Here is a 15,290-nt window from a genome sequence, read left to right on the forward strand (position 1 = left end):
ATGATACAATTGTGTTCAAGCAAGGATGGGAAACCCAAGAGCGTGATACAATTGTGTTCAAGCAAGGATGGGGGACCCAGGAGCATTGATACAATTGTGTTCAAGCAAGGATGGGAAACCCAAGAGCGTGATACAATTGTGTTCAAGCAAGGATGGGGGATCCAGGAGCATGATACAATTGTGTTCAAGCAAGGATGGGAAACCCAAGAGCGTGATACAATTGTGTTCAAGCAAGGATGGGGGACCCAGGAGCATTGATACAACTGTGTTCAAGCATGGATGGGGGACCTAGGAGCATGATACAATTGTGTTCAAGCAAGGATGGGGACCCAGGAGCATGATACAATTGTGTTCAAGCAAGGATGGGAAACCCAAGAGCGTGATACAATTGTGTTCAAGCAAGGATGGGGGACCCAGGAGCATTGATACAACTGTGTTCAAGCATGGATGGGGGACCTAGGAGCATGATACAATTGTGTTCAAGCAAGGATGGGGACCCAGGAGCATGATACAATTGTGTTCAAGCAAGGATGGGAAACCCAAGAGCGTGATACAATTGTGTTCAAGCAAGGATGGGGGACCCAGGAGCATTGATACAACTGTGTTCAAGCATGGATGGGGGACCTAGGAGCATGATACAATTGTGTTCAAGCAAGGATGGGGACCCAGGAGCATGATACAATTGTGTACAAGCAAGGATGGGACGCACGGGGATGATACAGTGGGGCATGGGTTAGGCTAGGGAGGCGTAGGAGCATGATACAGTGGGGGTGGGTGCAAGCTAGGCTTAGGGAACTGCAGGATCAAGATATAGAGGTAGAAGGCTTCCCTCGGGCCTGAGTGGGTGGCAGTGTGTGAGGCCAGAGTGCACCTGGTGGTGACGTGGGGTTTGATCATGTAGATCCCGGCTTGTGTAGCCACACCTTGACCTGGCCTATATGGGCAGCCTGAAATATCTTGCATCTTGGTAACCATAACAAGCGACTGTATTTCAGATGAGGTAATAGGCCACCCTTGGGAAGACTTATCATGTATGAGGGATAAGGTTACCACTTTAGTTGACAAGGTTCGATGATCCGCTCCAACTTACGGTTGCCGCTCCAACTTACGGTTGTTGTGGTCGAGCAAAGTTCCTCACAGAGAAGCCATAATACAGGATAATACTCCAGCTATAAACTAAGACATGGCGATCTAAACGAACACAAGCTACATGATGTACACACTAGTCTTCGTCTGAATAAATGAAGAAACGCACACTGACTTAATTGGAGGACTCAACATGGCAAAGTAGGAGCAGCATTATGTTAGTTGGTCACGTAGTGCTGCTCCACATGGCAGACTCCAGCAAGCCTGACGGTTTGCCCACATTACCCACATGATGGAAGCAAAGCTGAATCCTGTGAATATTGACTGAAGTAACTTAGGTCGACCTTGACCCGAGCTGGATCATTCTGGGGTTCAGGTGGCCGGCCATCTTCACTACAGTCTTGTCTCCACTATATCATCATCTTCACTACAGTCTTGTCTTCACTATATCATCATCTTCACTACAGTCTTGTCTTCACTAAATCATCATCTTCACTACAGTCTTGTCTTCGCTATATCATCTTCACTACAGTCTTGTCTTCACTATATCATCATCTTCACTACAGTCTTGTCTTCGCTATATCATCATCTTCACTACAGTCTTGTCTTCGCTATATCATCATCTTCACTACAGTCTTGTCTTCACTATATCATCATCTTCACTACAGTCTTGTCTTCACTATATCATCATCTTCAGTGGTCAACACAGTTCTGTTGTACACTGACTTACACATTACTGGTTAAGTTAAAGCAATAAGGAGTGCAGGTATAAGTGGAGGCGCACAAGAACGTAATGTACACACACACACGCACACACCACACACACATCCTATGGACGTGGCAAACTTAATTACTGAATGTAACTACCACACTAACAAGTGTCATGACTCACCATATAAGTGTGTGGTTAAAAAGGTAAAGCAGTTTAACATTGTATGGGGTTTGGTTCGGTCGTCATGCAATGACCCAGTAAAAGATTATCAAAGTTCGAGTGACGGTCAGGTCATGACTTGTTCCTAAGTCAGCCATTTGTATGAAGGTTGTCGTCAGGGTCGAGAGATCATGATAATATCCCAACCCTCCAATGCCATAAAAGCCGCATCTCTGGCTCAACCTGGCTATCTTCTGAAGAATATTTTTATCATGCATTAAAATTTAGATGTGTTATGTCTTATTATAAATCTTATCCAACATTAGAGGTACAGAAGAGGACAAGGATTCTCTGAAGGTATATATAAGGATGGTGCTCGCTCCTACAACTCACAACTTCAACAATTACGAAATGGCTTTACTAGCGTTTTGGTGAGTCACTAATGACGTTACCATGACGTCATAAACGTCTTTAACGATTCCCGTTACAAGGCTGACGTATGACGTCATGATTTCCATTAAACCTACCAGAAAGATTTGGTTCGTTTAGTTTGATGTGATATTGTAATCCTTCCCTGCTTATATATACAATGTCAGCCAAGGTTGTCAAGTTGTAATGGCAGGTTATTGTCATGTGGTCTTGTCAAGCCGAAACTTGTGTCATACTAATAATGTAATGTGATGAGTGGGCGGGCCGGGGATGTGGGGGAAGATGAGGCGGAGGTGAGCTAGCCGCCATCACTAGACTCGTTGTGTGTGAGGCCTCACCTCACGCCATGATAAGCTACAACATCAAAATGAGTCTATCTACCTCACAACAACAACAACAACACACACACGCTAACCCAACCCGGTCAGTTTGAGGTGATATCTACTACTGAGTAATACACTATTTGACATGTTACCATACTACGTTAGTCTAAGACGAATATAAAATGGTAAAAGGTGTACACAACTAACCTGTCCACAATATGTGAATTTAGTAATGGCGATACAAGCAGAGCAGAACACCAATCAAATGAGCAACTAAATTAAAAAGGAAAACATTAGTAATAGTTATTTCTTTACTTCCCCCTATTTTTTTTTCATCTAGATCATCTTAATTTACTGATTGACTATTACTGAGACTCTAAAGAAATTTTGATGACAAAAAAGTTTACTACTCAGTTTAGATTTTAGTTTGATTATTTACATGGGTCAGAGTGCAGGGGAACGACGGTGGTTTAAACTTACAGTAAGTTAAATACTCTTGTTAACATATTGTTTATTACTCAAATATATTTATTCAAATTGTACACTTACAAATGGCAGATTAGAATATGTTTTCGTAGTGATAATCAAGACCTACCTCGTTCATTAAGTATATTCCGAAAACATATATATAAGCATGTGTCCAGATTTTTCATTCTATATTGTCATTTTATAAGAAAGATTCGTTTTGAAGATACAGGAAGTTAATATAGACATAATTTCGGCGTTTCTTTGTCTGGTTAAGTGAAGCTGTTATGAAGCGTAAGTTCAATAAACCAGCGTAAAGTTAAGGCAGAAGCTAATATGTCTAGTCGGCAAAATAGCGTCTTTGACAAGTCTGTATAAGTGGATGAACTCTTTTATCAACTGAATTCGTCAAGAGTATTGACTGCTTTTTCTAGTGCACCATCAAGTTGTCTGTAATGCCTTAACCTTATTTGGTCTACTCTAACCTAACAACAAAAATGCAGTTCACCATAACCTAATCAATCTATCCAAATCAACCAAATGTAATCGAACCTTATCTAATTTAAGTAAAGCTCACCTTACCTTCCAAACTAAATGTACTTTGAACAAGTAATCATACTAGCTTAACCCAGCCTCCCACACCAATTTTGATCTAGCTATTCTTACTGTAATTTATTTCTGTCTGCCTGTATCTCTTATGCCCGTTCTTTTAGGCAACTCGTGTGTGTGTGTGTGTGTGGGGGGGGGGGGAGGGGGGGTAGGGTAGGGTGCAACGGCTGAGAGTCTCCATAACATGAACTCTAGTGCAACTTCTTAGGCTTTAGTGTCTCACCCTGAACAGGTCATTGGCATAGGGCAACTCTAATGCAGTGTTTTCAGAGGCTCCTACCTAAAGGTCCTACTGACTACTGCCAAATGTTCCAACCTGCTATTCCTACCTAATGCTTAGTTAATGTTAATGTTTCTACCTACTGCTACTACCTAATGTTCCTGTCTGAAGATACTACATACTATATTCATTTTATTTATTTTGCTTTGTCGCTGTCTCCCGCGTTAGCGAGGTAGCGCAAGGAAACAGACGAAAGAATGGCCCAACCTGCCCACATACACATGTATATACATACATGTCCACCCATGCACAATATACATACCTATACATCTCAATGTACACATATATATACACACACAGACATATACATATATACACATGTACATAATTCATACTGTCTGCCTTTATTTGTTCCCATCGCCACCTCGCCACTCATGGAATAACAACCCCCTCCCCCCTCATGTGTGCGAGGTAGTGCTAGGAAAAACACCAAAGGCCCCATTCGTTCACACTCAGTCTCTAGCTGTCATGTAATAATGCACTGAAACCACAACTCCCTTTCCACATCCAGGCCCCACACACTTTGCATGGTTTACCCCAGACGCTTCACATGCCCTGGTTCAATCCATTGACAGCACGTCGACCCTGGTATACCACATTGTTCCAATTCACTCAATTTCTTGCACACCTTTCATCCTCCTGCATGTTCAGGCCCCGATCACTCAAAATCTTTTTCACTCCATCTTTCCACCTCCAATTTGGTCTCCCACTTTTCCTTGTTCCCTCCACCTCTGACACATATATCCTCTTGGTCAATCTTTCCCCACTCATTCTCTCCATGTGACCAAACCATTTCAAAACACCCTCTTCTGCTCTCTCAACCACGCTCTTTTTATTTCCACACATCTCTCTCACCCTTACATTACTTACTCGATCAAACCACCTCACACCACATATTGTCCTCAAACATCTCATTTCCAGCACATCCATCCTCCTGCGCACAACTCTATCCATAGCCCACGCCTCGCAACCATACAACATTGTTGGAGCCACTATTCCTTCAAACATATCCATTTTTGCTTTCCGAGATAATGTTCTCGACTTCCAAACATTCTTCAAGGCTCCCAGAATTTTCGCCCCCTCCCCCACCCTATGATTCACTTCCGCTTCCATGGTTCCATCCTCTGCCAGATCCATTCCCAGATATCTAAAACACTTCACTTCCTCCAGCTTTTCTCCATTCAAACTTACCTCCCAATTGACTTGACCCTCAAAGGCGGGGATAGTTCATAGCACTCACTGAGGGAAAATTTAGAGTTACAAAGAATAAGTTGCATTAGCTAAGGTAAGTAATTTAATCTAAATAATCGTGATTGAATCTAAACCATCTAACCAAACTTAGCTTAAAGTATGACAATATGGTGGATAACTAAACTTTTCATGAAGGAATTGAATGCCATTACTCTGAACAGATGCCACCATCTCTACAGCAATTCATATATTATCCAGTTCAGCTTATTTAAGGGTGATGACAGAAAGTATTAGGTTATGCGTGTCAGAAGAACAGTGTTTAACAAACTGGTGCTGACTAGTAGACAAAAAAGAGTTTAAATCATGATGAGTTGACATGATAGCTGCTTTGTAATGTTTACAATTTCATCTGCCATTTACTTGGCACCATTGGCTCAAACATTTTCTTTATTGACATAGTTTTTCTTTCTCTTTCCTTTCATACTTGATCTACATTTCCAATTTTAGCACGGTAGTGCCAGGAACAGTTGAAGCTAGGATACATCTGTTAATCTCCATTCTGTACCTGTCATGAGTAATGCACCAAAACCAAACTCCCCATCCACAGCCAGGCCCCACAGACATTTTTATGGTTAACCTCAGATGCTTCACATGCCCTGGTTCAGTCCACTGACAACATATTGGTCCTTGTATACCACACTGTTTCAATTCACTCTATCCTGTGCACGTGTACCTTTCACCCTCCTACATGTTGAGACCACGATCCTCTCAGATTCTTTTTCACTCCATCCTTCCGTCTCCAATTTGATCTCCCTGTTCTGTTGACTTCTGACATATATATCGTCTGTCAGACCTTCCCACACAACATATTATCCCCAGATATTTCAATTCCAATGCAACCACCCTCATCCACTCAGTCTTATCCATAGCCTATGTTTTACATCCATATAATGATGTTGGGACTACTATATCCCTTACAACCTATGGAACTTATGGCACACACCACCCCCCCCCCCCCCCCCCCCCCCCCCGTGAGGTAGTGCCAGGAAAAGACAAAACGGCCACTCGTTCACACTCAGTCTCTAGCTGTCATATATAACTCACTGAAAACACAGCTCCCTTTCCACTTCCAGGCACCACAGACCTTCCCATGGCTTACCCCAGATGCTTCGCATGCCCTGGTTCACTCCATTGACAGCACTTCGACCCTTGTATACCTTATCGTTTCATTTTGCTCTGTTCCTTGCACGCCTCTCACCATCCTGTATGTTCAGGCCCCGATTGCTCAGAATCTTTGTCACTCCATCCTTCCACCTCCAATTGGGTCTCCCACTTCTCCTCGTTCCCTCCACCTCTGACACATATATTCTCTTTGCCAGTCTTTCCTCTCATTCTATCCATGTGTCCAAACCATTTCAATACGCCCTCCTCTGTTCTCTCGACGACACTGTTTTATTACCACACATCTCTCTTACCCTTTCATTACTTACTCGATCAAACCACCTCACACCACATTTTGTCCTCAAACATTTTGTTTCCAACACATCCACCCTCCTCTGCACAACCCTATCTATACTATAGCCTTGCCTTCAAACATACCCATTTTTGCTCTCCAAGATTACATTCTCAACTTCCACACATTCTTCAATGCTCCCAGGAACTTTGACCCCTCCCCCACTCTGTGACTCATTTCCGTTTTCATGGTTCCATCCGCTGCTAAGTCCACTCCCAGATATGTAAAACACTTCACTGCCTCCAGTTATTCTCCATTCAAACTTACCCCCCAGATAACTTGCCCCTCAACCCTACCAAATAACCTTGCTCTTATTCATATGTACTCTCAACTTTCTCTTATCACACACTTAATCAAGTTCAGTCACCAACCTCTGCAGTTTCTCACCCAAATCAGCCACCAACGCTGTATCATCAACGAACTACAACTGACTCACTTCCTAAGCCCTCTCATCCAGAACAGACTGCATACTTGCCCCTCTCTCCAAAACTCTTTCATTCACTTCCCCACCCACCCCATTCATAAACAAATTAAATAACCATTGAGACATCATGCACCCCTGCCGCAAACTGACATTCACTGGTAACCAATCACTTTCCTTTCTTCCTACTCGTACACATACCTTACATTCTTGGTGAAAACTTTTCACTGCTTCTAGCAACTTTCCTCCCACACCATATTCTCTTAAAACCTTCCACAAAGCATCTCTATCAACTCTATCATATGTCTTCTCCATATTCATAAATGTTTCATACAAATCCGTGTGTGTTTCTGAGTATTTCTTTCATGCATTCTTCAAAGCAAGCACCTGATCCACACATCCTCTACCACTTCTGAAACCACAGTGCTCCTCCCCAGTCTGATGCTCTGTACATGCCTTTACCCTCTCATTCATTACTCTTCCATATAATTTCCCAGGAATACTCTACAAACTTATGCCTCTGTAATTTGTTTTTGATTATACTTGATCGCCGATTCCTGCATCAGCGAGGTAGTGCAAGAAAACAGGCAAAGAATGGCCCATCCACACATATATGGGAGGTGGGCTGTTTAGAAAGGGTAGTGAGTGGTGGGATGAAGAAGTAAGAGTATTAGTGAAAGAGAAGAGGGAGGCATTTGGACGATTTTTGCAGGGAAAAAATGCAATTGAGTGGGAGAAGTATAAAAGAAAGAGACAAGAGGTCAAGAGAAAGGTGCAAGAGGTGAAAAAAAGGGCCAATGAGAGTTGGGGTGAGAGACTATCAGTAAATTTTAGGGAGAATAAAAAGATGTTCTGGAAGGAGGTAAATAGGGTGCGTAAGACAAGGGAGCAAATGGGAACTTCAGTGAAGGGCGTAAATGGGGAGGTGATAACAAGTAGTGGTGATGTGAGAAGGAGATGGAATGAGTATTTTGAAGGTTTGTTGAATGTGTCTGATGACAGAGTGGCAGATATAGGGTGTTTGGGTCGAGGTGGTGTGCAAAGTGAGAGGGTTAGGGAAAATGATTTGGTAAACAGAGAAGAGGTAGTAAAAGCTTTGCGGAAGATGAAAGCCGGCAAGGCAGCAGGTTTGGATGGTATTGCAGTGGAATTTATAAAAAAAGGGGGTGACTGTATTGTTGACTGGTTGGTAAGGTTATTTAATGTATGTATGACTCATGGTGAGGTGCCTGAGGATTGGCGGAATGCGTGCATAGTGCCATTGTACAAAGGCAAAGGGGATAAGAGTGAGTGCTCAAATTACAGAGGTATAAGTTTGTTGAGTATTCCTGGTAAATTATATGGGAGGGTATTGATTGAGAGGGTGAAGGCATGTACAGAGCATCAGATTGGGGAAGAGCAGTGTGGTTTCAGAAGTGGTAGAGGATGTGTGGATCAGGTGTTTGCTTTGAAGAATGTATGTGAGAAATACTTAGAAAAGCAAATGGATTTGTATGTAGCATTTATGGATCTGGAGAAGGCATATGATAGAGTTGATAGAGATGCTCTGTGGAAGGTATTAAGAATATATGGTGTGGGAGGCAAGTTGTTAGAAGCAGTGAAAAGTTTTTATGGAGGATGTAAGGCATGTGTACGTGTAGGAAGAGAGGAAAGTGTTTGGTTCTCAGTGAATGTAGGTTTGCGGCAGGGGTGTGTGATGTCTCCATGGTTGTTTAATTTGTTTATGGATGGGGTTGTTAGGGAGGTAAATGCAAGAGTCTTGGAAAGAGGGGCAAGTATGAAGTCTGTTGGGGATGAGAGAGCTTGGGAAGTGAGTCAGTTGTTGTTCGCTGATGATACAGCGCTGGTGGCGGATTCATGTGAGAAACTGCAGAAGCTGGTGACGGAGTTTGGTAAAGTGTGTGGAAGAAGAAAGTTAAGAGTAAATGTGAATAAGAGCAAGGTTATTAGGTACAGTAGGGTTGAGGGTCAAGTCAATTGGGAGGTGAGTTTGAATGGAGAAAAACTGGAGGAAGTGAAGTGTTTTAGATATCTGGGAGTGGATCTGTCAGCGGATGGAACCATGGAAGCGGAAGTGGATCATAGGGTGGGGGAGGGGGCAAAAATTTTGGGAGCCTTGAAAAATGTGTGGAAGTCGAGAACATTATCCCGGAAAGCAAAAATGGGTATGTTTGAAGGAATAGTGGTTCCAACAATGTTGTATGGTTGCGAGGCGTGGGCTATGGATAGAGTTGTGCGCAGGAGGATGGATGTGCTGGAAATGAGATGTTTGAGGACAATGTGTGGTGTGAGGTGGTTTGATCGAGTAAGTAACGTAAGGGTAAGAGAGATGTGTGGAAATAAAAAGAGCGTGGTTGAGAGAGCAGAAGAGGGTGTTTTGAAGTGGTTTGGGCACATGGAGAGAATGAGTGAGGAAAGATTGACCAAGAGGATATATGTGTCGGAGGTGGAGGGAACGAGGAGAAGAGGGAGACCAAATTGGAGGTGGAAAGATGGAGTGAAAAGGATTTTGTGTGATCGGGGCCTGAACATGCAGGAGGGTGAAAGGAGGGCAAGGAATAGAGTGAATTGGAGCGATGTGGTATACCGGGGTTGACGTGCTGTCAGTGGATTGAATCAAGGCATGTGAAGCGTCCGGGGTAAACCATGGAAAGCTGTGTAGGTATGTATATTTGCGTGTGTGGACGTATGTATGTACATGTGTATGGGGGGGGTTGGGCCATTTCTTTCGTCTGTTTCCTTGCGCTACCTCGCAAACGCGGGAGACAGCGACGAGGTATAAAAAAATATATATATATATATATATATATATATATATATATATATATATATATATATATATATATATATATATATATGCCCATACACGCACATGTACATACATATACATATCAACATATTCATATATATATATATGCATACATATACACAGACATATGTACACTTGTACATATTCATACTTTTTTCTTGATCATCATTTTTCACATTAGCAAGTTAGCCCCAGGATACAGATGAAGAAAGATCCATCCACTCGTATACACACATATATATGCATACATACACATACTTATTCATATCAACATATACATATATATACATACACACATATATATATACATGCATTTTTTTTTTCATTCTATTCGCCATTTCCCACATTAGCGAGGTAGTGTTAAGAACAGAGGACTGGGCCTTTGAGGGAATATCCTCACCTGGCCCCCTTCTCTGTTCCTTCTTTTGGAAAAAAAACAAAAAACGAGAGGGGAAGGATTTCCAGCCCCCCGCTCCCTTCCCTTTTAGTCGCCTTCTACGACATGCAGGGAATATGTGGGAAGTATTCTTTCTCCCCTATCCACAGGGATAATATACATACACATACTTATTCATATCAACATATACATACATACATACATACATTTTTCCCCGTGGACTGTTAGGAATATATACGTACATATACATTTATTATATTATTATTATTATTATTATTATTATTATTATTATTATTATTATACTTTGTTGCTGTCTCCAGCATTAGAGGTAGCGCAAGGAAACAGACAAAAGAATGGCCCAACCCACCCACACACACATTTATATACATATATGCCCACACACGCACATATACATATCTATACATTTCATCTTATACATACACAGACATATACATATATACACATGTACATATTCATACTTGCTGCCTTCATCCATTCCCGCCGCCACCCCACCACACATGAAATGGCACCCCCTTTCCCCTGCATGCTTACGAGGTAGTGCTAGGAAAAGACAACAGAGGCCACATTGGTTCACACCCAGTCTCTAGATGTCATGTGCAGTGCACCAAAACCACTGCTCCCTTTCCCCATCTAGGCCCATAAAACTTTCCATGGTTTACCCCAGACACTTCACATGCCCTGGTTTAATCCATTGACAGCACGTTGACCCTGGTATACCACATCGTTCAATTTTGCTCTATTCCTTGCACGCCTTTCACCCTCCTGTATGTTAAGGCCCCGATCACTAAAAATCTTTTTCACTCCATTCCTTTCACCTCCAGTTTGGTCTCCCACTTCTCCTCGTTCCCTCCACCTCTGACACATATATCCTCTTAGTCAATCTTTTCTCTCTCATTCCCTCCATATGACCAAACCTTTTCAATAACCCTCTTCTGCTTTCTCAAACCACATTCTTTTTATTACCACACATCTCTCTTACCCTTTCATTACTTACTCGATCAAACCACCTCACACCACATATTGTCCTCAAACATCTCATTTTCAACACATCCACCCTCCTCCGCACAACCCTATCTATAGCCCATGCCTCACAACCATATAACATTGTTGGAACCACTATTCCTTCAAACAAACCAATTTTTGCTCTCCGAGATAACGTTCTCACCTTCACTTATTTTTCAATGCTTCCTTTGCCCCCCTCCTCCACCCTGTGACTCACTTCCGCTTCCATGGTTCCATCTGCTGCTAAATCCACTCCCAGATATCCAAGACACTTCACTTCCACCAGTTTTTCTCCATTCCAACTTACCTCCCAGTTAACTTGGCCCTCAACCCTACTGAACCTAATAACCTTGCTCTTATTCACACTTACTCTCAGCTTTCTTCTTTCAAATACTTTACTAAACTCAGTCACCAGCTTCTGCAGTTTCTCACCTGAATCAGCCATAAGCGCTGTATCATCAGCGAACAGCAACTGACTCACTTCCCAAGCCCTCTCATCCACAACAGACTTGCACTAACTACCCCATCCATAAACAAATTGAACAACCATGGAGACATCATGCACCCCTGCTGCAAGCTGATATTCACTGGGAACCAATCACTTTCCTCTCTTCCTACTCGTACACATGCCTTACATCCTCGATAAAAACTTTTCACTGCTTATAGCAACTTAACTCCCACACCACATACCCTTAATACCTTCTATAGAGCATCTCTATCAACTCAGTCATATTTCTTCTCCAGATCCATAAGTGCTACATACAAATTAATTTGTTTTTCTAAGTATTTCTCATACATTCTTCAAAGCAAACACTTGATCCACACATCCTCTACCTCTTCTGAAACCACACTGCTCTTCCCCAATCTGATGCTCTGTACATGCCTTCACCCCTCTCAATCAGTACCCTCCCATATAATTTCCCAGGAATACTCAACAGACTTATACTTCTGTAATTTGAACATTCACCTTTATCCCCTTTGCCTTTGTACAGTGGCACTATGCAAGCATTCTGCCAATCCTCAGGCACTTCACCATGAACCATACATACACTGAATATTCTCATGAACCAGTCAACAACAGAGTCACCTCCTTTTTTAATAAATTCCACTGCAGTACCAGTCAAACCCACTGCCTTGTCGGCTTTCATCTTCCACCAAGCTTTCACTACCTCTTCTCTGTTTAACAAACCATTCTCCCTGACCCTCTCACTTTGCACACCACCTCAACCAGAACACCCTATATCTACACATACATATACATATACAAACAAATACATACACATACATATACATATATACACATGTACATATTCATACATGCTTTCATCCATTCCCGGCATCATCTCGCCCCACTGGAAACAGCATCGCCACCCCTGTACAGAGGATGGTGGATGTGTTTGAGGACAATAAGTGGTGTGAGGTGTTTGATCGAGTAAGTAATGAAAGGGTAAGAGGGATGTGTGGTGATAAAATGAGTGTGGTTGAGAGAGTAGAGGAGGGTGTGTTGAAATGGTTTGGACATATGGAGAAAATGAGTGAGGAAAGGTTGACAAAGAGGATGTATGTGTCAGGTGGAGGGAAGGAGAAGCAGGAGACCAAATTGCACGTGGAATGATGGAGTAAAAAAGATTTTGAGTGATTGGGGCCTGGACATACAGGAGGATGAGAGGTGTACAAAGATTAAGAGTGAATTGGAACGATGTGGCATACCAGGATTATCATGCTGTCAGTGGACTGAACCAGGGCATGTGAGGCGTTTGGGGTAAACTATGGAAAGATCTTTGGGGGTTGGATGTGGATAGGGAGCTATGGTTTCAGTGCATAACACACGATAGCTAGAGAGTGAGTGTAAATGAATGTGGCCTTTTTTTGTTGGTTTTCTTGGTGCTACCCTGCTGAAGTTGGGGGCAGCAATACTGTTTCCTGTGGGTTGGTCTTCCACATTAACTCTGAACCTCCCTGGGGATAGGAGAGAAAGAAAACTTCTCACGTATTCTCTGCATGTCATAAAGGCAACTAGAAGGGGAGGGAGCAGGGTTTGGAAATCCTCTCCTCCCATTTGTAATTTTCCAAAAGAAGGAACAGAGAAGGGGGTCAGGTGAGGATCTGCCCTCTAAGGTTCAGTCCTTTGTTCTTAATGCTACCTCACTGATGCGAGAAATGGCGAATATGTATAAAAAAATGTATATGTACGTATATGTGCGTATATGTGTATGTGATCGGATGTGGCCTCTCTTCCTGTTTCCTGGTGATACCTTGCTAGCATGGGAAGCGGTGATCAAGTATGGAAAAAATTAATACTGTTAATTCTGTAAGTTCTTGAGGTACATATCCTTGAGGCAGAAAATCTCGATATCATTGATGAATTATGCTACGAACATTCAGACCAATAGACTTATACAGGAGAGTAGATTCATATGAAATATTCTTTAGTATGCATTTATTTTTTTTAGATTGTAACCGTTATTTATTGTCTCTGTGTCCTTGTCCTTCAGAATCCTCTTCTGTAGTGGGTAAAAAAAGAAGACATCAAGATTTTAAGATAGATATCCCTCCTTAGGTATTCCTAATATAAAGAATAGAAACCATCTCAAACATAAGTAACCACATCCAGATCTGAACTGGACTTTTACCACTTTTTGGACCTTCCAACTAATTAGGGGGCTTCACTTCCTGAAACCCCATTCCTACCTAACTAGTAGGTTTCACTTCCTTGACACACACCTAGCTAGAGGTCTTCACTTCATGGACCTCCAGCCAGTGAAATGACTTTTAAGTACATCTGTCTTGCAGTTATTTTTACAGGCACCATTTGAGGATGTAGAGGCACAATGTTGCATGGTATTTCTTCTCTATGCATTGAAAATTTGACAAAAAAATCACAAACCTGAAGGAGGAGGATGGTATTAAATTCAGATTATAGCACTTCTCTTGATTTGTTATATCTTTCAGTTTCAGATACAGAAGAATAATATGAAATCATCAGTATGGATAAAGTTTATAAAGTTGTAGTTTCTCAGTTGAGCTTAGGGGAACTCAGGAAAATCCTTCCTTCGGATTACCAACATCTCTGTGTTAATAATGCAGAGGCAGGCTTGCAGCATCCAAAAACATTCATTGTGGTATGTATTATTGTACAGTACTTAGAAATTCCTGTTGGGTAGAAATTCTTTGATCTGTTTTCCCATTTTTCTTTTAATATTTGATTTCCTTCTTTGCTTAGAAGTACTCCTTAGATTACCTTGTCAAATACTTTTGACAGAGATAGAAGATCAGTGTCATTCTTTTATCTCTCATTAAGAGTTTCATATATGTGAATGTAGTGACCTAGTAATTGTGTACACGTGCTTCTTTTAGGTATAAAACCATATTGAGTCTTCATTTTTTAGTTCGTTTGAATAAGATCAAACACATTCCATGTGTGGCGAGGTGGCGATGGGAATGAATAAAGGCAGACAGTGTGAATTGTGTGTATGGGTATATATGTATGTGTCTGTGTGTGTAACATTGAGATGTATAGGTATGTATATTTGCGTGTGTGGACGTGTATGTATTATACATGTGTATGGGGGTGGGTTGGGCCATTTCTTTTGTCTGTTTCCTTGCGCTACCTCGCAAACGTGGGAGAAAAAAAAAAAAAGCATTCAACAAACCTTCAAAATACTCACTCCATCTCCTCACATCACCACTACTTGTTATCACCTCCCCATTAGCCCCCTTCACTGAAGTTCCCATTTGTTCCCTTGTCTTACGCACTTCATTTACCTCCTTCCAAAACATCTTTTTATTCTCCCTAAAATTTAATGATACTCTCTCACCCCAACTCTCATTTGCCCTCTTTTTTACCTCTTGCACCTTTCTCTTGACCTCCTG

At 41.9% G+C, this 15,290-nt stretch overlaps 2 protein-coding genes across 7 annotated transcripts in view; one reads left to right on the forward strand and one right to left on the reverse strand.

Annotated features, from left to right (window-relative positions):
* The window catches only part of LOC139765612 (uncharacterized), a 35,218-nt gene extending 32,260 nt beyond the window's left edge, over window positions 1-2,958 (reverse strand). The window contains exon 1 of the mRNA XM_071693270.1: window positions 2,917-2,958. The gene's annotated coding sequence lies outside the window, so the exon portion shown is untranslated. The remainder of the gene's footprint in view (window positions 1-2,916) is intronic.
* LOC139765613 (uncharacterized) overlaps window positions 1,964-15,290 on the forward strand; it is a 244,706-nt gene continuing 231,379 nt past the window's right edge. For 4 of the 6 annotated variants that reach the window (XM_071693275.1, XM_071693271.1, XM_071693274.1 and 1 more), the window contains exons 1-2: window positions 3,151-3,190; window positions 14,370-14,539. In XM_071693275.1, coding sequence (XP_071549376.1) covers window positions 14,405-14,539 — 135 coding nt within the window. In that variant the 5' untranslated portion in view covers window positions 3,151-3,190; window positions 14,370-14,404. The other 2 variants (XM_071693272.1, XM_071693273.1) reach the window with 2 other exon arrangements.

This window comes from Panulirus ornatus, chromosome 55, assembly GCF_036320965.1.
Source record: "Panulirus ornatus isolate Po-2019 chromosome 55, ASM3632096v1, whole genome shotgun sequence".
In the NCBI taxonomy this organism is placed as follows: Eukaryota; Metazoa; Arthropoda; class Malacostraca; order Decapoda; family Palinuridae; genus Panulirus; species Panulirus ornatus.